The sequence below is a fragment of the Drosophila erecta genome, unplaced genomic scaffold (genome assembly GCF_003286155.1).
Source record: "Drosophila erecta strain 14021-0224.00,06,07 unplaced genomic scaffold, DereRS2 tig00000021-arrow-pilon, whole genome shotgun sequence".
Classification (NCBI taxonomy): Eukaryota; Metazoa; Arthropoda; class Insecta; order Diptera; family Drosophilidae; genus Drosophila; species Drosophila erecta.
In genome coordinates this window covers 13,284,579-13,309,403 of record NW_020825198.1, presented here as the reverse complement: position 1 = coordinate 13,309,403, position 24,825 = coordinate 13,284,579, and the positions used below count along the sequence as shown (strand labels likewise).

Sequence of the window (24,825 nt, the reverse complement as noted above, 5' to 3'; positions counted from 1 at the left end):
TAGTTTAAAAAGATTTTACTATACAATATGCAGGTCATTCGGTTATCAACAATGTACTTAGGCCTAGAGTAAGCTATTCCGCGGACTTGGCGGTACTGGACGCCGCAGCCGCCTTCGCCTGGGAGGCGTGGTGCTTGGCCACCGCCTCCTGGGCCTTGCTCAACTGGATGTATCCCTCGTGGGCGCGGGATCGCAGTTCGCTCTCCACGCTCTTGTTGACCGACTTCGAGATGACGGACTTGATCTTCTGCGTCTCATTGAACTTGGCCTTTTTCGCCTGTATGGGCGCATCTACAAAGTATTCATCCAGAAACTTATATTTCGATAGAGATTGTTGGGCATGCTGGTACTCACTTGAACGGCGGGTGAAGGCAGCCTGTTTTTGGTTCTTCTTTTTCTGTATCGCTGCGGGCAGCTTGGCCTTCTTGAACTTTCCCTGTGGCATCTTAGCAAATTGTATTTTTATCAAGAAAACCAAATGTAAATATTCTACTCCGCAGCACGTTGTTTTGGTTTTGACCCACACCGATAAGTCTATCGATTACGTGCTATCGATTTAAGCGGACTGCCAACCTATTCCACTCGCCTTGCGTTACTTGGCGCGCCTTTCAAAATACACAAATTGGCTTGTTCGATTTACTTTATTTTCGATTGCTGGCTCACTTATTTATAACTTGTAACATATATCAAAAGGGATTACTGAAACCGCATTCGGCTTCGGCAATCCCCCTTACGCTTGCTTGAAACTAAACACAAAAATTCTACAAATTTCAATGCAAAACTTAAATTGCTCGCGATAATCGTTTTCAACAAGAAATAATTAACATTTAAAAGCGCTGAATATTGTTTATATGCAAGTTAAGTGGGATTCAGTATCCTTATTTACTTATGTATATATATATATATAATTATAAATATGGTATTTGTTTATTTTTTGCTTTAGCTTTTCCTCTACATCTTGTTGTCTTTGCTCACTTGGTGATTAAACAGAGTTATCAACGATCGAATATTTTGTTTCTTATAAAAATCGTTTTACAAAAATCTATGCGTGTGTGGGTGTGGGTTGTGTATGTTTGCGTGTGTTTGAATGTGGGCGTACAAATAAAACAATTAACTGTTCAGTTTGGCAACGATAACGCCAGTTACGATTAAACCTATTATCACAGCGATCACCAGGAGTATCAAGATCTTGCGCCGGTAGCTCTGGCGACTCCTGGCCGCCTTGGCCAGTTCCGAGGTGCCATCCTCCACGTTGGCGGCCGTCTGCTCAATACTGTTCTCGATGAAGTCTGTGGAGAAATTGAAATCGGTTTAAAAATTGCCTTAAAAAACATGTACAATGCACAATCTAAAAAAATTTCTGCAAATATTACTAATGAGTAGATGATTAATGAGTATTTAAACCTGCAATAACAGTCAGTAACTATTTATCAGTAGATCTGCCTATTCGTGTAAGACCCGAAATAATTGATTAATGCTTAAATAAACAGGAAGTTGAATTCAACGAAATGATAGGAGTTATTTGCGAAATGACACCTGATTTTATGCAAAATGTGGAAAATTAAAGCGTTCTGCTTATTAATAATTGCAATCAGTTCGAAATGTGCATTGCTATTGAAGCAAAGTCAATGATTCATAATTTCTGGCACATGTTTAACTTATCAACTCAATTGAAAAAAGCCATAAAAGAGATTTGCAAAGTCACATTCAAGCAACTGATAAGCTCGAAATATTTTGTTGCACCAACGGATTTCTCCATTTGCAGGCTATAAAATTTCCGAAACTCCATGGAGTTTACTTTACTATAGTAAAGTGAGAACCCTAATTACGGCTTGTGGTTTCTCGATTTGCGGTTGCTGACCCCCACCTACATACATATATGGAAATTACTCACCCATCTGCTGCCCCTGATCGTGCACCAGTCCACTCAGCTTGGTCATGATCTGGTTGACATCGATGATGTCCGACTCAATTTGCTCGACCTGCCGCCGCCGGTCGTCGAGCATGTCGTGCTCCTGCTGGAGATGGGCCTGCTCCAAGCGCTGTTGCTGCAGCAGCTCAGCACGGGTGTTGGCCTCCACATCCTGGTCGGCGAACTGCTGGGCCTGCTGAAGGGTCTGTCGCATGGCCGACGAGATGCGTCGCTGCAGATTGGAATACTTCTCCACCACGCCGTGGAACTCCCTGGTGAGCTTCTCCAGCTGCAGCTTCTGCTGGCGATCTCCATGCCGCACAACCGCCTGTAGCCTCTGCAAATCCTGACTGGTGGTCTCCACCCGGGCATTGCACTTGGTGTTGATGGCGTGCACCTTCTCCCGCATATTGGGCAGCTCTTTTGGTGTCCCAATCAGTTTAAGCTGCTTCTCCAGCTGCTTGGTGCTGCTGTGGATGGCAGTGATGTTGTGGCCAATGTCCTCGCTGAGGGACATGAATTCCGTGGGACTGAAGCCGGAAGAACCGCCGGCAGCCGCAAAACTCACTTCGGGCGTGGAATCGGCCATCGCCCCATAGTCCCGATGGGGGCCACCGCCTCCTCCGTTGCCGCCTCCTGGATTGTTCAAGGCCTGGGACATATCTGTAAGTTCATATCGCTGTCAGTTCAGAGCAGGGGTCTCGTTAAATAGGCCGACATATAATACCACTTGCGAGCAAACGCAAACAGACAAATCCCTACAAATGATTCACATGCATTGTTGTTGTTGTCGCCAACTTATCAACATATGATGTTCGCCAGTGTGCGTGTGTGTCGGTGTGCATCGGTGTGTGCAGCACATCGGTGTATGGGTGGGCAGCATTTACGTGTTTTCTTCTTCGCATATGATTTGCTTTTGGGGGCGGGGGCTCTTCTACGGCTTCCGCCCAGCGGAGGAACGCTCCACCGGGATGGCCTGGTACTTACTTCAAAGCGAGTTCTGATCCGGGGACGCACAATGTCAGCGCACAAAGCCTTTCACCACACGAAATACAATGATAATTCTCTGCAGCAGAAGCAGCAGCCCACTGAGCAGTGTGACCGGAGCTTTTGCGGCGGCCGTTCTATCGATGCTTGGGGGGCGGGTTATCGATTATTTGGGCGCCAACTCCAGCCCCCACGCACCACTGTGGGGCTGAAATGCACCCCTCGATTAAATTCGCCCCTTTTCTTCGAAAAATTTGTTAGTAAAATCTTCAGCTGCATGAGAAAGAATATACACCGATATTCAGAAGACTTACCTTTAAAAGTTCGTAAGGAAAACGTAAACAAAGTCACCACAATTGTCCTAAAAGAAACCTTAAAACCATTACTTTTCCTACACAGTTTTCAATTCTTGCCACGGGCTAAGATAAAACTCAGGAAAGCCATATCAAACTCTGAAGATTTGATATTGAGGATATCAACTCTAAATAAGCTTAGATTCTGAGGATATTCTTTCAATCCTAATAGTTTTACTTCACATGCTGAACACACAAAAATAAGCTAAAAGCCAGCTTTACGCATTGTGAATAGATTCGAACTTTTTATGAACTCATACATAATTAACGTTTGAAGAACTTAAAATCACGCCGCACATGTCCCACGTTTTTATACACTATTCATTGCATACACTTGCTCCTTACAACTGTTGGCCAACACAAAAATTAAATATTGAATATTTCTTTGCAAAAGAAAACACATGCATTACGTTCTTGGCTTGTAATTCCGTTGCTCAACGTACAGAGTGTTATGCTAAAAGGTAAAAATCCTTAAACTCCTGCGTCTTAGTGGGTCTTGGCGGCCAGACGCTTGTCGCGCTCCTCCGCGATGCTCAGCTTGACACCCTTGCCCTTGGGCAGGGAGATGTAGGGCTTGTTGCCCTTGCCAATGATGAAGACGTTGGTCAAACGGGTGGCGAACACATGACCCTGCGAGTCCTTGATGTGCACAATGTCGAAGGATCCGGGGTGACGCTCACGGTTGACAACAGTGCCGACACGTCCCAAATTCCTGCCTCCGGTGATCATGCAGAGATTGCCTGTGAATCGAGAAGCATCCAATTAGTTGAAATCGCAATACTTAGCTCAGATTGTGCGACTGTCATTGCACGTAAAAGTTACTGAAACGACTGTGGAATGCCGAATCAGAGACCGTCGTGACAAAAATTGCTTTTGGCTTATTGTTTTTGAACCACGCAACTTTGATGAGCGTTTTGTGGTCTTCGAACCAGCCAATGAAAGCGATCAACGGTGGGGATCCTTACCGGAATCGAACTTGATGTAGTCGGTGATCTTGCCAGAGGCAATGTCCACCTGCACGGTGTCGTTGGCGTGGATAAGGGGATCCGGGTAGCGGATGGTGCGGCCGTCGTGTGTGACCAGGAAAGGAACTCCCTTGGCGCCCAGCTGGGTCTTCTTGACCTTGCACAACTTGTACTGCAAAGGAGCAAAGAAAATGAGGTTAATTCCAAGACTTGGCGTAGCTGAGGTTCCAACTAAACTTATAGTTTTACCAAATTCTTTTAAACTCTTACTTCCACTTCATTACATTGTAATTGCACGTAAAAGTTACTAAGACGGCTGTGGAATGCCGAATCAGAGACCGTCGTATCAAAAATTGCTTTGGGCTTCGATTTGAACCAATAGACACATGGCAACAGGCGGAAATCGGTCTTCGACGAAGCCCACAAACAGTTTCCCTTATTAATTATGAATAACTAATAATACATACTCCTTGATTTCATTTGTAATTGCACGGAAAAGTTACTGAATCAACTGAGATTTGTCAAATCAGAGACCGTCGTATCAAAAATTGCTTTGGGCTTCGTTTTGAACCAATCGGCGCACTATTCTACACGCAAAACGGTCTTCGACAAAGCCCTTTTGGATATTTAAGATGATAACATTCAATATTTATCCTAAAAATTGATTTGGTATTGATGTAGGATTTCAAAACAAAACTAAATAGTGTTCAATAGAACCTAAGCCTCATGACGGCCTCCTTTCTATACCTTGTACAAAATTAGCATATTTAACTATATCGTGCAAAAAAACAGTTTGAAGAGGAACGTTCATCGTAAGCTTACTCAAAACCCCAGTTGAGTATTTCAGATTCTAACTCATCCAACTGGCAATTCTGGCAACTTCCATCTAAGTTGGATACAACATTCTGGATCCAGCCTCTGGAAGCAGCATTCTTGGGCGGAATAGACAACTCACCTTGGCCTCCTCGGCGGAGATGCGGTGGATGACGAAGCGTCCCTTCACGTCGTAGACCAGACGGAAGAACTCACCGGTCTTCTCGAGGGTGATGACATCTGAAATGGGCAATGGAGCACATTAGTAATTGGCACATTCGAAGCCCTTTCGCCGCACAAAACTCACCCATGTAACCAGCGGGGTAGGTGGGGTCGGTGCGGACCTTTCCGTCGACCTTAACGAGGCGCTGCATGACGATCTTGGTGACCTCGGCGCCGTTGAGGGCGTACTTCAAGCGGTTTCTCAAGAAGATCAGCAGGGGCAGCGACTCACGCAGCTTGTGTGGGCCGGTTGAGGGGCGCGGGGCGAAGACGCCTCCCAGCTTGTCCAACATCCATGCCTTGGGGGCGGCTAAACGCTTCAAATGCTTCTTGGGGCCACGAGCCTGCAAAGTAAGTGGTTTTCAGCCGTTAGCCATGGTTTGCATTTGAGAGAAAAAACACAATCATAACCATATCTCGCCGCCAACAGATACTCACCATGTTTGATTCACTATATTGAACGGGCGATCACTGCAAATAGAACAATCGAACGTTAGTTTTGTGCAAGCAATCGGGTGCCTCTGCCAATGCCGCTTCGCTGGCCAGCAAATACCCACTGCCGGGCCTTCCATTGACAAAATTTAGCACGTGGCTGGCTGCAAAAAATACACATACCGTCCGTCGGGCAATACAACAGGAAAAGGAAAAGGCCGATTTTCGGACGGTGTGGCCAGCAGGCGGTTGGCGCGAAATGATTAAATACTAGATTCGACAGCTACGCGCAGGGTTACTTTTTGTATCACTGTATCAATTAGATTTTGTCAGCTGTCGCATAACTATGTCATAATGTAAACGCAAATATATAATTATATATTATACTTAAAAACGATCGAGAATACTATAATCAAGTGCCTCCGCTATATTGCCTCCAAAATATTTAACATTCTTATGAATTTATACACCCGAAATTACGTCATGACCAATGGCCGTTACCTAATAATAACCCACTTGTAGTTATTTTAAAGTTATTTAGTAATTGTCATTGTCATTTACATGAAGGCATATTCGGTGCATGGAAAATTATCAGGTGATAGATACTAGACAACCGCCTATTGTGTTCCTTATAGTTTTTGAACAAGGAAAGCTTGGCTTCCTTACGATTTTCTCAATCGACTACCATTTATGGATTTTCATTTACCGCGCTGAACCAACTAATACCTTTCAGTAGTTATATTATGCTAACACATAGTTTGTTAATAATTACTAATCCTTTTTTAGTCTGGCTTAACTAAGGAAAATTTAATACATTAGCGACTATCCTCATTATAATACCAATTTATTGACACGGGAATACCCTTGCTAAAACCAGAAAGTAGGGTACAGCAACGCGCAGCAAGAAAATACCAGAATTCACACGGCTGCATTGGGCGCCAGCAATCGAAATACAAAAGAGACAAGCAATCGAAATTTGAACGAACTTTTTATAATTTTACAATTGTTTATTTTCTCATTTAGTTAATGCCCCTCAAACACACAATTCGCGCTTTAGGCATTATTAATTACATTCTGTAAAACCTACTTATAAATTAAACTGCGGCAACAATACAAATTGCCAAACGGATTTACGCTTGTTTATGTGTATCCTTGCTTTGTTTTTATGTTTTTAATGTTTTTTTTTTATGCTTGTGTATGGGAATCTATGCATTTAATTTAAAACCACTGGGGGCTAAATAGTTATGTTGGTTAAATCAGTTTCTCATTTTTTTTGTACATAATACAAACTGTATTCAATCGCTTAATGTTGGCTCTCTAATTAAATCGCTACTGTTTTTGTTAGGCGAAAGAACTTAACGGTATGTGAAATACACTTTAAGAAATACAATGTATGCAATTGATGAATGTTTAGTTGGTTTAAATGTATACTTCTATGTTACTGGCTACGTACGTCTGTCTGTGAGGGCGAGCGATTCACTATTCACGATTCACGTTTTACCACTCGCGATTTGCGATTCAAGATGAATGGATGATTTGAGGGTCAGTTATGTGGGACTAAAGTGGGCAATCATTCACGCACAAAGTCGCTCGTGTCGTTCAGTCCAGCTTCTTCATCGATTTGAGGGCCCGTTCCCGCAGCTGCTTCTCGAGGTCCTCGTTGATGACGCCGGGTCCGGAGGCGCCCGGCAGCAGAATGGGCAGCTTGCCTGCGTTTCCATTCCGCCTTGCCGCACCCGTCGGCGGCTGCTCATCCTCATCGCTGCTGCCCTGGGAACTGCTGTCCGCCCGCGACTTGCCGGCACTGCTCTTCCGCTTGTGCTTCTTATGCTTCTTGCTCTTCTTGCCGTGCTTCTTGTGTTTCTTATGCTTCTTGCGCTTGGAAGAGGCCTCTGAATCGCTGTCACTGGAATCCGCCGCCTTCTTCGCCTTCTTGCGCTTTTTCTTGGGCACATGCTCGTCCTCGGAATCGCTGTTGTCGCCGGCCTCGTCCCGACGTGACTTCTTGTGAACGCGCTTGCGACTGCTCGTCGACTCCTCATCGCCGCTGGACATTGCACCCCGCTTGGACTTCTTGTCCGAGCGCCGCTTGTCCTTTTCCTTCTCCTTTCCCTTTAATGCCGCCACTTCCTTGCCCTTCTGTTGCTGCAGCTTTTTCTTGAGCCTCTCATCCCCACTGGAGTTGTCCTCATCGTCACTCTGTTCGCTGCTGGTTGAGCTCTCTGAGCTGCGCCGCGCCTTCTCTTTCTTGCCCTTAGAAGTCTGTACGTTGGCTGACTGCTTCTTACGACGCGGTTGCTCCTCGCTGTCATCGCTCTCGGCGCTGCTGTCCGAACTGCTGCTCTGGCTCTGATCGCGGGATTTCTTTGGTACCGCCGCAGACGCAGCAGCAGCTGCCTTGGCTGCGGCTAGACGCTCGTGGGGCTTAAGGAACGGTGAGGGCGTGCGGGACAGGCTGGCGTAGCTGCTGCGCACGGCTGGACCCTCGTCCAACACTATGATGGTTTCTGGCTTGTTTTTGCGCTGCTGCTCCTCCCGACAGAGATCGATGGTGTTGACCGCCGGGCCAGCATACTCCACCGAAGAGCGTCCTGTAATAAATGGCGTCTACACTTGATAACCCATTCTAAAGTTTGATATTTGCTTGTCACTTACCAACTGGACTCTCCCGCTTGCGGTTGCGTCGCGAACTGGAGCGACTACGGCTTCGTTGGCGACTGAGGCTGCGACTGCGGCTATGGCTACGACCCCGTTTCTCCGGCGGACTGGCGCTGCGCTGTCGCTGCTGCCGTCCACCTGCCGAGCTTCCCGATGATGAGCGCCGATTTCGGGGAGGCGGCTGGTTGTCCCATCGGTTCATGTGACCGCCACCACCCGGTGAGCTGCGCCGTTCCCTCGAGTTCGGGCGACGATCTCTTGAGTTTCGACGCTGCTGCGGCGACGAGAAGCGACGTCCCGGCCCCTGATGCGGGGAGAATTGCTTGCGGAACGGCTGGTTCTGCTGCATTGGCGACTGGTGGCGGTGGTCGCGATTATAGCGATTCTGTTGCGGCGACTGGCGTCTGTCGAAGCGACCCATTCCGCCGCCACCTCCACGCCCTCCGCCGCCAGGACTGTGTCTGGCCTGCCAGTGGATGCGCCCGCCACCGCGGAAGTTGGGCGATCCGCCGCGATGCTGCCACATCTGGCGATGTCCGCCGCCACGTCCGCCTCCACGTCCTCCACCTCTAAAGTTCATCATGGGCGAACGCCGACGGTTGTTAAAGCTGCACGGAACGAAGGTAATATGATTTAATTAGTTAAGGCATTGATAATTAGGTGACAGAGTGTACTAACCGTCTTGGAGAGCGAGAGTACCGCATGGGCGAGCGTGATAGCCGCCGGGATCTCGACCGACGACGCGAATTGGATCGCTGAAAGCGATTGCCTCCGCCGTTGCCTCCGCCACCTCCTCCATTATCCTGTCGCATGGGACTGCGTCCACGCGGTGAGAAACGTCTGCCACCTCGACGGCCACCTCCACCGCCGCCAAACTGTCTGCCTCGATCGTTACCGCGCTCCATAGAACTAGCCGAGTCGCCGCGATTGTTGCGATATTGCCGCTTGTTCTGCACGCTGTTCTTGTTGCGCCGGTGCTCAAAGTGATCTTGGTTGCGCTCCGGCGACAGCGATATGCTGCTGGAGCGTCCTCGTCGGCGACTACGTCGCGAGGAACTGCGGGAACGTGAACGCTTGGCGCTGGGCGATCGAGATCGACTGCGCGGCGACCGAGAACGCGAGCGGGAGCGCGACTTGTTCTTGGAGGCCGGCGGTACCGGCGAGGACTTGTCCGTCGAATGACGGCCGTTGACAGTCTTGGCGGGTGCGGGCTCCACTGAGCCCGTCTTTTTGCCAGCGGTTCGCGAGCGGGAACGGGAACCCTGATTAGAGCGCGAACGTGGTCGTCGGCTGGGTCTCCGCTCTCTGGAGCCGGGACGCGCGGCGGAGGTGGAGCCGCGTTTACGAATTTTGGCAGCCGCATTGGCGGCCGCCTCTCGTGCGGCACTGGGCACCGAACCGTTGTTGTTGGCCGGCTTCAATGAGCGGGATCTGGAGCGGGACTTGGATTTGGAGCGGTCACGCTGGCGATCTCGCCTAGAACTGGCCCGCTGGGAGCGGGATCGCGAACGGGATTTCGATCGATCCCGCTGTCGCTGCTCCTCCTCCCTTTTGAGTATCTCGTCCTTTTTCTGCTGTATAAACTCTGCCGGTATACCGGAATCGCTATCCTGGGCAGAGAGCAGCAGGGCCCACAGTTCACCCATAAACTGGCGGGCATTGCGGCCGTTCAAGAAGCCCGTCATATTGATCTGCATCTTCTTGGGGCACGGATACTTCTCCTCCTCCAGCTGATTGTAGACAAACTCGACGACCACGTCGTCCTCGATGTGCAGGATATCGGTGATTTTCTTGCTGATCCACGGACGCAGTACGTCCAGCTTGACTTTTGACATGTCCACCCTCTTGTTCAGGCAATCGCCGAACTTCATTTGCTTCATCAGCTTCTTCTCCTTGTCGCTGAACCGCGTGTCCTGCTGCTGGTTGGTGCCCTATTTTTGTTTTATTTTTATTTATTTTTTTTTTTGGTTGAGGGGAGAGGGGGAGACATAAGGACAGTTGCAAAGCATTACAAGAAGAAAATCAAAAACGAATGGGTAGTAATGTGTGAAAAAGCATTTATCGATTAGTTTTGCGGGGAGGGGAGTCGACGCTTCTGACTTACAGTGAACATCATCTTGGCTGCGTTTTCGTGATTAGAGTCCTGCGGGAATTTCGGTGCACTGCCGCCAATTCGTGGCCCGACTTTAGGCCAGGCACATTTGTTTTCTAGCGCAGCGAGGGCGAGTCAAAAATCCAATAAAAATATGTAACCCGGCACCACGCAAGTCGATTGTCTACAGGAGCACACACACACTCGCGCAGCGTCTTTTCGCCGTGTGTATGAGTGTATGTATGTGTGATGGCCGGGGAGATGCGCTGCCTTTGGCCCGATTTAATCGCTATGTGAGCACACTGCTAGCGCATTTATCACTCTCGTGCACCTGTCGTCGTCGCGGAAAGTCTTAATGGCAATTTGCGGAATAGTTTTCAGCACTTTACGTTCGCAAAATAAAAAATATATTCGTGAAAACGGTCTGCGCCAGTGGTGGCAGCAGCGGCTCAAAACACGAGTAATCGGCACGAGCGCTGAACTATCGATTCCTGTTATAGGCGGTCATCTGGCAACGCCGCGCACAGGGTGTTTGCAGTCTCTTTCATTTCAAATGCGAACGTTACATTTTAAATTATTATTAAAATAATCAGTTTGGATTTGTTCCTGGTTTATAAGATCTTAGGATCTTAGTTTTTTTAGATAATTCTAGTCAGGTTCGACACGTTATGGGCTCATTTGGATTTAACAAATTTTTCAAAATGACTTTTTATTCAACCGATTTTTAAAAAACAACTGCAGTCACATTTCGAAACGAATGTTTTTATTTTGCATTTTCGAATGCCGTAATTAGGGGTTCTAATAAATACACACTACAAACGCACAGAGGCATTTAATCAATTTTGTTTAAATTTAGACTTAACATTAGGATTTGATTATTTTTCGAGCAAAATTGCATTTCAATTTTATACAGCTTAGAAGGAATGAAAGGAGAATGAGAGAATGGGGGAAAACATTAAATAACATTGCAAAATTGATTTCGCTACAAAAAATAATTCCTTTTAATTAAGCCAGCCAGCCGCCAGCCAGCTCAGCCCAGCTCGGCTTGGCCCGATCTGCTCCGACCCAAAGCTCGCTCAGTTCTTTTGGTTGCTGTTGGTGTTCCTGGTGGTTACCGCCTCCTCCGTCTGCTCCCCCTACGGTATCATGTTGGGCTCCTGGGCGGCACCCGTCGAGTACTTGGGCTTGCACACGCATCCGCTCTCCACCAGCACGTAATCCTGGCCAGTCAGCGTCACCGGGCCGAGGGGAATGACCAGGAACAGGTAGGGCACATAGGTTTGCGTACACTCGCCGCGGACCACGTCGCACTCAGAGGATCTGAAACGGATCATAGAGGTGAGTTTCAAAGGTGGAACCATCTATTGAAGTCCAAATGGATCTTCTTCCTTAAAAAACATGTCAAGTTTTAGGTAGGAGAATGGACATAAAGTGCTTCCTCATTCCTTAGACCGAATGTTACTCACTCGCACACTTCGAAGACCACCTGCTGGAGGAGATCGGGGAACTTCTGGACGATGGTCACCGGCTGACCGGAGGTCAGACTCACTCCATACATGGGCGCCGTGGTGTTGTAGCGCGTCTTGCAGAGGCGCGCCGGCGTCTCGCTCTTGCACTGCTGCGCCGGCGTGGCATTCTTCAGCGAACGACCTGTTAAGTTGCGATGATGGGATTGATTAATCAATCAATCAGTCAATCAATCAATCGATCAATCAATCGATCAATCAGGCAGTGGTGACCGACTTACCATAGCGACTGCTTCCGACGGCCTCGTTGTTCACCTCGTCGTAGGCCCTCAGCAGAGCACTGGTGGTTATGGCGGGGTCCAGTGTGCTGGGCAATTTGCTCTGGCGACCACGTCGCGAGTTTCCGTTCCAGTTGGAGAATGTGCGCGCCACTGCCGCGCTGCGGAGATCCCAATTGGGTGGTCAAATGGGCGTTAGAAAAGAAAGTTACCATCCATACCATGCCATACCCCTCCCAGCTGACTCACCTTGGATACGGCGCATTATTGGGCCCCAGGCAATCGAGCGAGTCCGTCAGCGCATCACCCGACAGGTACTTCAGGCCACGCCCACCGCTGCAGCGGCTGGGGGGCGCATCATCGCTGCTGTAACTCGGCCACAATGCCGCGTTTGCGCAGGTGAGTGCGATGCTGATGACGCAGAGAGCCGTTAGGTGCTGCAACAGATACGAAGATACGGAGCGGTACGGATTTGGGTTATAAAACGGGCCAAAAGAGATTATTCGCGCGGCTAGCTGTAGCTCCTTTGAGCCATTATTGTTTCCTACACTCTCAAGTACCTCATCGAATTTCTTTGAGCTTGTAGATGTTTGTAGTTTAAAGTCTGAGATATGACACTTTGACATGGGGAGCATCAACTGGGCCGATTGATGGGCATAATTTTACTATTATTCCTATTTCCTGATAAGAACTTGAACAACTCGGGCAGACTTCCCTTCATTTTAAGCATTAAAACTTCTAGGAAAAAATAAATATTTAAAACTCCAGTGACAAGCCCCAGAAAATGACTCAGTCCGAAAAAGGAATTTATAGTATTCCTTGTTTTCACTGCTGGTTTCTATTTCACTTTGATTAATGTTGTCGAAATGTACTTTCTAAAGTTGTCGCACGTATGCGAAACAATCCCATAGGCATGGCATTACAATAGTAATAAAAAAAATTTTTTAAAATTTAGATTAAAATTTACAATTACTTGTAAGTCACTTGCGTGGAAATGATAAATATACAAATTTCTAACCAAAATTACTGCATTAAATAATAATGATGCATTTGATCGTGCCATTTCCAACGATCACGTAGTAACGAAACGCACCCACAGAGTGCATTCTGTAGACTTAATCAAACAGGTGCGTAACTATATTACAACGAAATAACACAGTATTTAAGCATTTGAGAAGAGATTTGTTCTTTCAGAGGCATTTGCTCAAGTGCTGATTACGCTATGTTGAGATTAGTTAGAATATCAATGTTTCCAGGTGTGGTCACTTTACAAAGGTTGCACTATGGATAACGGGTAATCCGCGCAAGGAGGGAAGTGCTGTCTCATGCTGAAAACACAACTAGTCGTACTGAACTGGAGTTCCGTAAGAGTTGTAACGTGTTTTATGGCCCGTCGTTGAACCGACGACCCTGACCATGGCCCATGTATGTACATAAATACTCGTCTGGTACTTGCCTTTGGCTGGGGACTCTACGGAGTTCTAGGAAAGGGTTTAAAAGTACGCCAGTGCAGACGATGGCGATTACGAATTCCAAGGGCTACTCTTTTTGGGTTTGAAGGGGGATGTGGCCGGTGAAAAGTTTCTATTTTCACATGCTTGACCCGCTTAGCCCCGAAATCCATAAACAAATTAATTAAGCTCATAAATAAGCATCTTGCGGGGGGCAGCGCACGTGAAAGTAAAAACAGAGACGAAAACCCACATCGAGTAGGAATGTGTGTAGTAAAACATACGGACATGCGGATACTTTTCAGTGGCTTGGCATGCAAAGTCGACTTCTAATATGGTCTGAACTTTTTATTGCCTCTTCTTGCGGTTTTTATCCATCCGCTCGCATGTAGATATTTTCTTTCACTTTCTCCGTGCAGATTTGGCTGCTGATCAAGTGCCTGATTCGTGCCGAAAACCCGTTTCGATTGAATTAAAATTGCAGCACAAAATTTGCCATTTTCTGCTTTTTTTTTTTAATTTTTTGCATTTGACTTTCTGTCGAGAAAATCGCTGCACGTATGTACGATAATCGTTGCTTTTCTTCGAGCCTTTGTGCAAATGTCAATGGCGGTATACCGCAAATATTTCTTAATTGATATAAATATTTTCTTTGTGCTCATATTGTTTTGTTCGGTTCGCACATTTGGTAAGTTTGCTAGCCAACTTTCTTTTCAGTTAAATATTTGACAAAAACAAAAAAAAAAACTAAAGAAAAACGAAGGGGCCATAATGGTCATTGCGTGTGCACTGCGGTGGTGGGAAAACCAAAACGAAAGCGAAATTCTATTATTTAATTCTTTTCCCATTCATTACACGAATTTAATGGCTCTGTGCGAACGGAAAAGGGGACCTGCACACGTGCAGACCAGCCGGTCTTCAGGGTCTTCAGGTTTGATGGTGCAACTATGGCCACAAGCACTTCCACTCTCTCTTCCGCGCCTTTTGTCGAATTCTTCTGGGGTGGGGGGTCTCATTAAACGCGCTTTTCTCGACATTGTCATTTCGTTGGTCGGACTTTCCGTTTTTATGAGTCTTCAGCAATTTCGTTTAATAAATGCTCGCTGTCCCCTCTTAATTCGACATTAAAGCACTTGGGACCCGGAGAAGCCATTGCCATTTGAACCTGTCACTAGACGCATTTCTACCTGGTAATTGCCCTCTTGATTGGGCCTTCGTCGTCTCCTAATGAGGCGACTTTCTTGGCTCTGTGGAGGGTTCATTGTAGTGATTGCGGCATGACTGTACCGAATGCAAATAATTGTGAACATAATTGGGCTTTGGAAATCGGCAAATCACGCATTAATCAAAATCCCATTGACGATCCGTTGACAATTTCAGTTTGCCTCGTCATTAGGCTTACATAACAAAAACAACAATAGCAACAGGGTGCACTACAACGATTTTCTATGCTCTGCTTTGTATTTGCCCGCGAGGAACAGAGAAAAAGAGAAGAGCCAAGCAGGGCTTGAAAGAACTTAGAGATGACAGCGTGATGCATATCGCACGCCCAGAATGAGGAGAATAGAAGCCACGAAGTGTAAAAAAGGTACAACTACCATATGTTGGGTTACAAACAAAACAAGCAATTTCTATATTACTATAACTTAGAGTGTACAGTACAGTGGAACAAAGCTTTGAGCAATAGTAATCACTATAGTCAAACTCATGGAAACAATGCAACTAAAACAAAGTGGTGAATACTTCATTCTGTGTTAAGTATGGTTATTACAGTTTGAATTTGTTAGTATTTATATTTAACAAGTTGTCTAATCCATCCATTTAAGGGAGCTGTAGAATTACGAACGGCAATCTTTTAGCGCTAATCCACTTCGTGTCACGAGGTGTCACGCCTTACTCCATCCCCATAAAGAACCGATGGCAAAGAGACGCCACAACAACAGCAACAAACGGCAAAAAGAGACAAAGCGACGGGCAAAACTGTCAAGAGCAGCGGCTCTGTTCGTGGATCAGGTGCCGTTATAACGAGGTTAACGACCCACATCGCCGTCTCCCTCTCATGCCATGTCCCTATCTCGCTTTCCCACTCGCTGGCATAAACAAACATTGGCGTTTAATAACAAATGAAATAAATTCTAACAGCTCAGCTGCACGGGTGAAAATTAGTTTTGGGAAAGCATGGCAATGTCGACAGATTATTGACAGCCAACAAATAGCCGCCGGTGACTTTGGCTGTGACTGTGGCTTTGACTTTGACGGTGACTGTGACTTCGATAGCTGGCGTTGCACGCGATGCGATGTTGTTAATGGCTGAAACCAGGAACTGGTTTATTGATAAGCGTAGCCCATAGCTCCGGGCGTTACCCCTCTCGGAGTTCCACATTCCCAATGGATGTCAGTGATAATGCATTGTGATTGAAACGAATAGAAAGAGAGAATTGTGCTTGGCCGTTGGCTTTGACTTCGCTTGACTGACACAATTTCCCAAAGGCCTTTGTTCGCCGATTGTGGATCAGTTGGTCAGGAAAAGCCGATGAAAAGCAAAGGCCAATTGTTATTCTTTGGAAGAAGCTGTCAACAGCAAGGCGTGTCTAAGAACAGGTAAGAATTGCTGGTAAATGGTGTATGAGGTTTCAAATCTTTCGAAATTTCGGTCTGTGCCACAGAGTCTTCGAATTTGTGTTGACTCAAAGCGGCATTGGTTATCTATGGGATATATTAGGCTTGTCCATAGATTGGGGAATATTTGCGGTACTCAAACTGTCAACATAAAATAAGTATTGGCACTTCGCGACAATAATGATTTGTTCATCGATTATGCAGAACCGATTTTGCCATTTATCGATCAATTACATCGCCTCAAGAACAGTTTCTGTGAAACTCTGTATCTTTTTTTCGCTACTTCCCAGCACCGTTGCGCATTAGACCGTTGTTTTATGCTGTTTTCCATTATTTTTTTCGTTCCGCGACAGACAACAGAGCTCAATGCCGTGATAACCCCGAAGCGACAAAACTTTCAATGGGTTTTTTCCCCGAAGAAGCAGCCGCTATGCAGATCACGTTTTCCCAGACCAATACCAATACCATTACCAAAACCAAGACCAAGAGCAAGACCAGAAAAGGCCAGGCCAGACCGCAAAGTTAGAGCGGGACAGGTGCAATGGACCTGGCTTATTGCGCCTTTGGCCATCGCCGCTCCGTTTCACTCCCCCGCACTTGAGTCTTGGTCGACGACAGCGGCGCTTTCATTTTTGGACCGCGTCCATTGTCCAGATGGTGGGATCCGAATCGAGGAATCCATGGAATCCGTGGAAACGGGGCTAACTTTGAGGCTGGGCTGACCAAAACTAGAACCGCTGTATCTTAATGACAATGGGCAACACTTTTACTCATTACGCTCTCGGTTTTAATGCCGCAGATCTAGATACATACATATCTGGGCAGAAGTTTCACTGGATGATTCGCGTCATTATCTTCTGGGCAATCTAGTACTGTTAGCTTTTGGCGCTACATTAAAGTCGGCAATTAACACAATTGTACAATTGTATGACAATATACTCCCCTGACAATCGGAACAAAGTTGTTGCAATGCTGGAAATATTTCACCCAGAACGCCGTTGTGGCTAACAGTTTATAACTCCGTTTCCCAAATAGTTATATACCCTGTTAGACTAAAGAGCAAGAATGCCAGAACATGTGACGCTCGAATGGGAATCTTCTACCTGTAGGGCAGAATCAGAGACTCAGACGGCCGCAACCCATAAAAATCAAAGTATGAATATATTTAGCCTACTTTTTATAAAATTTTTATTTCGCTTTTGCCCGCGGCGTGCTCGCCACTCGAGCATTTAGGCGACGCTTTGAATCATCGCTACACTGGCCACAAATTCCAGTTCCTTAACATCGATTAAATAAATCGGTGTTTAAATAATAAGCGTTTATTTTAAGCGTTCACTGGCAGAATGAATCACTTATCATAATCATATGTTAAATGAACACGTAACGGGGCATTCATGTTCATTAAGTAGAAATGTACATCGTATCTCTGATCACTCATTTCCAAAATCTAACAGACTAGCAAGAGATAGATGGATTGGTTGCTGTGTGGATTGCGGGTTAAATCGTTAAATTTGCTGGACAAGCAGAGAAAACCCCGATCGAATCCAATTGCCGAATGAAATCCAAAACTGCTCCATTCAAGGGAAATCGTTGACTAAGCGATTTGATTGAGTGGGCGTGTTTTTGGCTTTCTCGCCATCTGCCTGATTAACATTCACATGAATCCAAAGTCGGTCAAGTTCACAGGGGATTCTTTGGTCCCTACGATTTCATACCCTACAACTTAGGGCTCACAACTGCTATAGAGCTGCTAATAGAGAGAAAAGTCTTTTTCCCACAGGAATGCAGCTGCATTCCGCACACCAGCGTGCCCAATCGCAGGGTCAGATCTGCTGCCGCATTCCTCGACCTCTGGACAGGGCCATATATCACTTGGAAGCATAAAGCGCGAGAGCTCTCTAACTTTTGCCAATTCAAGTGGCAGGGCCTAGACGTGAGTGGAATACCCGAGTATACCCATAGATACACGTTTGGGGGTAACGCTGCCTAGTAAAAGTTATTTGGCCGCGGTAAATTCATTAAAAATGCGTCAAGACCGGCCGAAAAGAAAGTCCAAGAAAGGTGCTAATTCATGCCATCGGCCGATCGGGCTACATGAAAAAAATGGGTCGAAGTGGGCGAAATGCCGGCGAAATGCCGGAGCACCGAAGAGCTCCAATGAGGTGCCATCCCATCGGAACCCAGCCCATGCCATTGCTCCGCGCCAGGCACTTAGTGGACCACCGAAGGTGTTGCCTGGCTGCGGGATGCACACACATGTGTGCACTCGTATATGGCCATATTATATGCGTTCTGTATGCCATACTGGTTTCCAAAAGGAACACGGCGTCGCAGACGAGAACAATGCCAAGTTCAGGCAAAATATATAGAAAGAATGAAAAAGAAAATCCAAGACGTGTAAGAGATCTTGCAGCTGCCTCTCCTTGTGGGCGCTACGGCTTAGTGTCTTTATTTTTTGTGCTTATTGGGGTCACTTACTTTGACAGAACTTCTACTTAAGCACCGGTATTCCATTTTGTAGCTGCGTGTGTTGCCTGTTGGTTGCTTGGATGGATGGATGGATGGATGGTTGGTTGGTTGGTTGGTTGATTGTTGGCTTATTGGCTGTACTTGGGGCACTTGAGGTGTTCTGTCGAACGTCTCGTATATCGTGTCTTCTGCCGGCGACTTGTCCGATTCGAATTGGCTTTTCACTACACTTCTGCTACACTTCACGAAACGAAACGAATGAAATATCACACGGATTCTTTCGCCCAAGCCGCTGATTTCACTGGATGCCCCTGTTCGGAAACTCTTTGTGGAGGTAACGCGCGTCTAACAACCGACCAACTCGAGCGCTCAACCTGAACTGACGGCCCAGGTAACGTTTACCATTCCTTAAGCACTTGGTGTCTCGCTGCTGCTAATGGCATCTTCGGCTACATCGCACTCGTAACCTGTTGCTGTCGTGCCAAGTGCTGCTGCTGCTGCAGATGTTGCTGCTGTTGCTGCTGCTGCTGCCGCCGCTGTTGCTTCTGCTGCTGCTGCTGTTGCGGCTGCAGAGGATCGGGTTGCCCGCTGCCATTGTGGGTGCCGATCTGGATACTTGTGAGTGCTCCGCAAGAAACAATCGAGGCAGAAGCAAGCCAGGAACATCAGGCTGTAGCACAGGCACACGAACAGCACAAAACCGACCAGAAATGACAGGATTATGCTTAAAAGGAAACTCATTCTGCTGCCACAGCTCAATAAATCAAGCAATCCATTCAATACTTTGTTTAATTTTTCAATTTCAAGGAGATAGTAAAATCGAAGAAATCTGTAGATGGAGCCACTGCATTCTAGCAATGCAGTCCAACAAGACTTAACTGGCTTAAGACTTTTTAAAATATATTACGTTCTTTTTGATTGCTGGAAATATATCTTATACGATTAGTTAACTTAGAAATGTAAGGAGGATCAAGGAGGCTGCTACGTAGACTTTAATGTTTGACGTTCAAAAAACATTGTTTTAATGTACTATACACATGGAATATTGCTTTAGACGGCATTTGGGCCACATCCTCTGGGCTCTATACTACCTTCTGTGGCTGCCACTGCTTGCTGGGTCATGGGTGATCCCACTGCCATCAATTGTCGAGGCTGAGGATGCTCCTGGGGCAAATGTGGTTCCAGATGAAGGGCTCGCATTAGTAACGAGCAGCACCCGCAACAGATGAGGCAAAAGCAGCAGACACAGCAGAAAATAAGAGAGGTAGCTATAAAGATCGGAATGAATACCAGCCCAATACCTTTAAACATTTTTTTAAAGTTTTTTTCCAGTAAAATCCGTCTCAGGAAATTCTATTTGAAGTTAAAATATCAGCAATTCAAATAGCACATGTGAATTTTCAGATCATAAAGATGCCATGATTTTGGGTTTGGATGCCACGCTATCTGCTTCCAAGTCATCTCATGTCTCCACTCCCTCCCCATTTTGACCACTTCGAACTTAGAATTAATACCGGCGAATTTAAAAGTGAGACATTATCCTGGGAAGCAAACAGGTTGCGCGTTTTGAAAGAATTTTACTACAATGCTGTTTTATTGTTAAAATGATTAATTGCACGAATCAATTAAACTAGTGGAACCGCGGACCCATAGAATTACCATAGAATAAAATGGCAGCCAAAGCAGGAACAATACCCAATACAATAAAAATTCAGTTTTGTTTAAGACTACATACATAAAACGTATTTTAGCCTATATTTGTTTTAGCGCATCATTCCATAATTCAGATTTTTGTAAGTGCAAATAGTAATAACGATGTGAGAAAATGAATTTGAAATGGATAGGACAATACTGGCGAGAAAGGGTTTCCACCTTCACACCAATCTGAAAGCATTGCAAACAGACTTATCGGTTAATTGGTTATCGATTAATGGCATTGCGCAATCGCGCATTCTGTAAATGCCCATCGCTCCATTTCTTTCACCGCGTCTGGCAATTAAAAGGCGCTTTTCATTTTCTTTTGGGAAAGTTATCAAGCTATGTATATATTCGTTACAATTCGCTTCGGTTATTATCGAAAAATGAAGAAAACGCCGAAAGGCCACAGAAACTTTCATAGTGGTCGTAACTTTTTCCCCATCGGCCAAACGACATTTGAAGTCAATTGTCGTCGCGTCGTGCAGAAAAAGCGCTCTAGGTATATAAATAAATAAAATTAAATGAATACTAACAATTGAAACAAACGCACTGCCACAAAGCAGCAAAAGAAACATGCACCATTCCCCCTCCATACATCTCTTTTTTCGAATGACATGCTACGCATGAGCAGTCAACGCAACTTTTCAGCGAAAGTGACTGAACGAGTTCCAATTGTCCACGGCCGACGCTCCAAACGCCTTTATCGGTGCGGTGGCCAACAATTAAGTGGCCTGCCGTAATATGTGGCTGCCAAAATAAATGAAAACCAATTGCCTGCGGGACTGCTACCTGCTGCCGAAAAGCACGTTTATTTTCTAAAAAGGTTAGTAACTTTATGCGTCTAGACTCTGAACTCTAGACTTCCATGTTGTGTATGCAGCCATCAAATTCTGCAGTTGGTTCATTTTCTACTTCACCAAGCCTAACGTATTCCCACCATTACTTTACTAAACTGATAAATACATCTGTTAATTCTTAAATTATGCTTATATTTGAATCGTTTTACTGCTCTCTGTTTAATTTGTAGATAACTTTTCATTTTAAACATAGTTTTAAATATTTTGCTTCATCAATATCAAAAACCTTAAACAATGCAGTTGGCTTTAATGATTTGTGTACAAAAATATTGATAATAAAATTTAATGCTTAAAATGCTTTATGTTCCTGCAGATATGTACTTACATAGCTAGCCAGAATCCTAGCAACCACTGCCGGTCATGGCAACCGATGCCTGTTTATTTAACTCTGTTCCCACTCTTCAGTTGTCATCAACGAAACGAATCGGAAAAACGTGTCTTCAAATTTCCTAGAATTTTTAAAAGGTGTACAAGAAAAAATGGTGAACTTTGTGTATCCGGAGGAAATGTATCTCTTTGTGGAGAGCATTCGTCCATTTGAGGTGCGCGAGGTGGGCAGCTCGAAGTGGCTGGAGGTGCACGAGATGGTCCTCAGGCTGAGCCAGCAGGCCGCCCTGGAGCTGTCCCAGAATCGCGAGGAGGAGGTGAAGGAGTTCCTCATCTCGCGCGACAAGTTGCGCGTGCTGATCCACGAAGCCTATTGCGTAACCCTGTGGAAGACCCGTGTTCTGCCGCATCTGCTGGAGATTGATCCCAATCCGCAGGCCACGTTCCTTATTTACACGGTGCTCTATCATGAGGCTGCTTTGGTGGCTTTACTCGATGTGTGCCTGTACCATCCCAGTGGCTGTGAGACGCTGCAGGAGTCCGTGCTAGATTTGATTGACTATTGCGCCCAGGCCGTTTCCCAGGTCATTGGCTTGGTCAGCATGGGTTACCACGAGAATGAGACAAAGCTGGACGTGGATGAGGCAGTGCTCACGGAGCTGGAGCGCCAAAAGCGCGACTTTATCTATAAGATTGGGTTGCGCTGCATCTCAGTGCTGAATTACATAGCGGACAATGTGGCTTTGTTTCATCTGAGCGCCGCACGTCGCTTACTGGTGACTCATGACATCCCGTGGCTCATGACAGATGTGCTTTGCTTCTGGTGAGCAGCAAGGATTATTGAGCATTTTTCTTATTTCACATACTTCTCATCATCCTAGCCCGTGGCAGAGGAAGACCAGCAAGGGGATGCAGAAGTTCATCGAGGAGAAGTGGACCAATGTGGACGACGTCACCAAGATTGTCAAGCCAGAGGCGCAGGCCTGGTTTTGTGTGCGCCAGCTGCTCCTAAACGCTCAGATCATGGATAACTACGTATTCAACGAGGCACGCTGCAAGCAGTTGAGCAAGGTTAGTGACGGCTTAGTTCTCTGACTAAAGCACTGACTTACCAAGGAGAAATCTCACCGCATTTTCCTTAGCTTTTGGGTCTCATGCACGAGACTTTGCTGGACCAGCTGCCACCGCTTATAGAGCTGAAGGTGTTCCTCAGCCGGATGACGCTAAGCGGCAATACAGCCAAGTCGCAGCCGCTATTGCTGGAGGACATTCCCCAGATACAGGAGGATCTGCTGAAGGATGTCGAGGAATGTGGCGGCTTCTATCAGATTGCCCAGGATCAGGACGCGGTGTTTCTTAGCAAAAACAAGGAAAGCATCTGCGCTTTGGCCACTCGTCTAAGCAAAGCATACGGCACGGACTTGCTCTGTGAGCTGGAGCAGAATTTAGAAGATCTTAATATGGGCGAAGAAAAGGCTGCCGAGGCTGGTGGCGATGGGAATGCTGATCACACCTGCGCCACTTGTCAGGCGAAGGCCAAAAAGAAGTGTGCCAGTTGCAAGAAAGTGCACTACTGCACCCGGTGGGTTAGACGTAACCTTTATGGAGTTTGCATTATCTATAATTTCTTTATTGCAGTGATTGTCAGCTCAAGGATTGGCCACAGCACAAGCTCGTTTGCCTTAAAAACGACTTCTAGCCCAGCTAATATACAAAATAATCGTTTCAGTAGAATAGAACATTCCAAAAATGTAAAAAGGGTTGACTTTCTTTTATTTTTTCATCTGGATTCAGGTGCATTACGTTTTATTTTCAATTAGCGAATAGCTTAAAAAAAAACTTTCACGTAGTCTCTCATTCAGCAGGCAGGGTACAACTGTTTAGCTGTTCTGCCTGAGATGGTCCTTAACCACGTCCAAAGCGGGTGTCTCCTCACCGAAATCCTTGATCACGACCACGGAGCAGCCGCACACCTTGCGGGGCTTGCCCTCCTTGTCGATCTTGCACAGACCGGACCATTCGCCCAGCTTCTTGTGCGAGTCCACGCGGATCAGGGGGATCTGGTGCTCGTTGCACAGGGCGGTGACCAGCTTCTTGTAGTTGGGCTCGTCGAAGGACTCGGCCAGGATGCACAGGACAGCCTGACGCCTGTTTGGAATACAACAAATTATAATCAGGGAGGGTTCTTTTCATTCAATGCAAATCGATTTGCTGTGATTTTCTCAGTAATTGGAAGGTTTTTAATCAATATAAATTCATAAACACGGACCAATTAATTTCATCATAGGCAGATCATCAAAATCAAGCTGATTTCATGTGGAAACACTTCTTGGGATTTAGTTGAAAAGGATGTTATAAAAGAATAAAATGTTTTAGTTATTAGATGATTCTAAAAGTATTACAATTAATAAACGAAACGTCGTATGAAACGTCGAGGAAATAAATAGGTTAGGTAGAATGAAGACCGATACTTTTTAAAACGTGGTCTACGCTTTCAACTATAAAATTTATATATTCGTATAAGGTCGTTTAAAACTATAGATAACTTGACTGTAATATGTATTGCTACCATTTAAAGTCTCTGTAGAGGCTTCGAAAATCCCAAGAAGTGAATAAGCACCTTGATGTCTGGATTGTGCGACTACTTACTTGTCCAGGGCCTTGCAGGCCTGGTGGATGCCATGGACGAGTCCATCGGCGATCAGGGACTTCTTCAGGACCTCCTGGAGGGCAGTGTTAATATCCATGGCGCCATCGAGCACGGGGACAGCGGAGGGAACATCACTAGGATGAACAAACATATACTATTAGCAATCAAAAGTACCACATGCCGTGTAGCATCGCAAAAAACTCGATTTAGCCTTGCTTGTTCAGTAATTGGAGAATTTATAATCAATGGAAATTCATAAACACGGACCAATTAATTTCATCAACAAGAGGTTTTCCGAGCAAGGCGTAAAATGCGTTTTTCGTCTATGAAACATCCACTTACACATCAACGTCGGCCATTGTTTTGCGGTAAAGGATGCACTGCACTGGAAATGAAAGGTAAATGTTTATATTTATCACATTTTCGATGGAAAAAACCTCTTTATTTCAGAGAACGTATTTCTACACATCTGTACCTTTTGACAACCGGAAAGAAAGAGACCAAAATCGGCATGGCTCTGGAGATGTGCGTTTCTTGCTATTGCTATAATATCGATAGTCTTAGCAGCGCTGCATT

The 24,825-nt window shown here is 45.9% G+C and overlaps 7 protein-coding genes and 5 non-coding genes across 14 annotated transcripts; 1 reads left to right on the top strand and 11 right to left on the bottom strand.

The window, feature by feature from the left end:
• Positions 1-564, bottom strand: LOC6545373. Its single transcript, XM_001972586.3, has 2 exons — positions 355-564; positions 1-291 (listed from the first exon to the last, which is right to left on the bottom strand). The coding sequence occupies exons 1-2, from the start codon at positions 443-445 to the stop codon at positions 74-76; spliced, it is 309 nt and encodes a 102-aa protein (XP_001972622.1). The 5' UTR covers positions 446-564; the 3' UTR covers positions 1-73.
• A 58-nt stretch (positions 565-622) lies between these two features.
• LOC6545372 (syntaxin-12) lies at positions 623-3,064 on the bottom strand. Its single transcript, XM_001972585.3, has 3 exons — positions 2,900-3,064; positions 1,895-2,575; positions 623-1,289 (listed from the first exon to the last, which is right to left on the bottom strand). Exons 2-3 carry the CDS (start codon positions 2,571-2,573, stop codon positions 1,111-1,113), a joined length of 858 nt encoding a protein of 285 aa, XP_001972621.1. The 5' UTR covers positions 2,574-2,575; positions 2,900-3,064; the 3' UTR covers positions 623-1,110.
• A 594-nt stretch (positions 3,065-3,658) lies between these two features.
• LOC6545368 (40S ribosomal protein S4) lies at positions 3,659-5,948 on the bottom strand. Of its 2 annotated transcripts, none has more exons than XM_001972584.3 (6): positions 5,868-5,948; positions 5,691-5,723; positions 5,338-5,596; positions 5,173-5,270; positions 4,218-4,389; positions 3,659-3,992 (listed from the first exon to the last, which is right to left on the bottom strand). In XM_001972584.3, the coding sequence occupies exons 2-6, from the start codon at positions 5,691-5,693 to the stop codon at positions 3,739-3,741; spliced, it is 786 nt and encodes a 261-aa protein (XP_001972620.1). In that variant the 5' UTR covers positions 5,694-5,723; positions 5,868-5,948; the 3' UTR covers positions 3,659-3,738. The 2 variants fall into 2 exon arrangements, with proteins under 2 accessions (XP_001972620.1, XP_026832669.1); XM_026976868.1 differs by having other exon boundaries at positions 5,810-5,879.
• LOC6545371 lies at positions 4,050-4,191 on the bottom strand. Its single transcript, XR_046528.2, has one exon. It is a non-coding gene; the product is annotated as a small nucleolar RNA psi28S-3327 (small nucleolar RNA).
• LOC6545370 lies at positions 4,501-4,643 on the bottom strand. Its single transcript, XR_046527.2, has one exon. It is a non-coding gene; the product is annotated as a small nucleolar RNA psi28S-3327 (small nucleolar RNA).
• LOC6545369 lies at positions 4,696-4,838 on the bottom strand. Its single transcript, XR_046526.2, has one exon. It is a non-coding gene; the product is annotated as a small nucleolar RNA psi28S-3327 (small nucleolar RNA).
• Positions 5,949-6,940: 992 nt separating the features above from the next.
• LOC6544946 (serine/arginine repetitive matrix protein 1) lies at positions 6,941-10,950 on the bottom strand. Its single transcript, XM_001972583.3, has 4 exons — positions 10,447-10,950; positions 9,021-10,273; positions 8,340-8,950; positions 6,941-8,275 (listed from the first exon to the last, which is right to left on the bottom strand). Exons 1-4 carry the CDS (start codon positions 10,456-10,458, stop codon positions 7,284-7,286), a joined length of 2,868 nt encoding a protein of 955 aa, XP_001972619.1. The 5' UTR covers positions 10,459-10,950; the 3' UTR covers positions 6,941-7,283.
• Positions 10,951-11,185: 235 nt separating this feature from the next.
• On the bottom strand, positions 11,186-19,127 carry LOC6544945. Its single transcript, XM_001972582.3, has 5 exons — positions 18,727-19,127; positions 12,428-12,615; positions 12,182-12,339; positions 11,901-12,084; positions 11,186-11,754 (listed from the first exon to the last, which is right to left on the bottom strand). The coding sequence occupies exons 1-5, from the start codon at positions 18,760-18,762 to the stop codon at positions 11,571-11,573; spliced, it is 750 nt and encodes a 249-aa protein (XP_001972618.1). The 5' UTR covers positions 18,763-19,127; the 3' UTR covers positions 11,186-11,570.
• A 1,509-nt stretch (positions 19,128-20,636) lies between these two features.
• On the top strand, positions 20,637-23,352 carry LOC6544943 (zinc finger MYND domain-containing protein 10 homolog). The gene is made up of 5 exons (XM_001972580.3): positions 20,637-21,238; positions 21,586-22,422; positions 22,481-22,670; positions 22,742-23,181; positions 23,238-23,352. Exons 2-5 carry the CDS (start codon positions 21,752-21,754, stop codon positions 23,296-23,298), a joined length of 1,362 nt encoding a protein of 453 aa, XP_001972616.1. The 5' UTR covers positions 20,637-21,238; positions 21,586-21,751; the 3' UTR covers positions 23,299-23,352.
• Positions 23,353-23,371: 19 nt separating this feature from the next.
• On the bottom strand, positions 23,372-24,790 carry LOC6544940 (40S ribosomal protein S12). Of its 2 annotated transcripts, none has more exons than XM_001972579.3 (4): positions 24,725-24,790; positions 24,592-24,634; positions 24,249-24,383; positions 23,372-23,747 (listed from the first exon to the last, which is right to left on the bottom strand). In XM_001972579.3, exons 2-4 carry the CDS (start codon positions 24,606-24,608, stop codon positions 23,480-23,482), a joined length of 420 nt encoding a protein of 139 aa, XP_001972615.1. In that variant the 5' UTR covers positions 24,609-24,634; positions 24,725-24,790; the 3' UTR covers positions 23,372-23,479. The 2 variants fall into 2 exon arrangements, with proteins under 2 accessions (XP_001972615.1, XP_026833616.1); XM_026977815.1 differs by having other exon boundaries at positions 24,592-24,629; positions 24,725-24,772.
• LOC6544942 lies at positions 23,817-23,887 on the bottom strand. Its single transcript, XR_046525.2, has one exon. It is a non-coding gene; the product is annotated as a small nucleolar RNA U18 (small nucleolar RNA).
• Positions 24,465-24,535, bottom strand: LOC6544941. The gene has a single exon (XR_046524.2). It is a non-coding gene; the product is annotated as a small nucleolar RNA U18 (small nucleolar RNA).
• Positions 24,791-24,825: the final 35 nt, after the last annotated feature.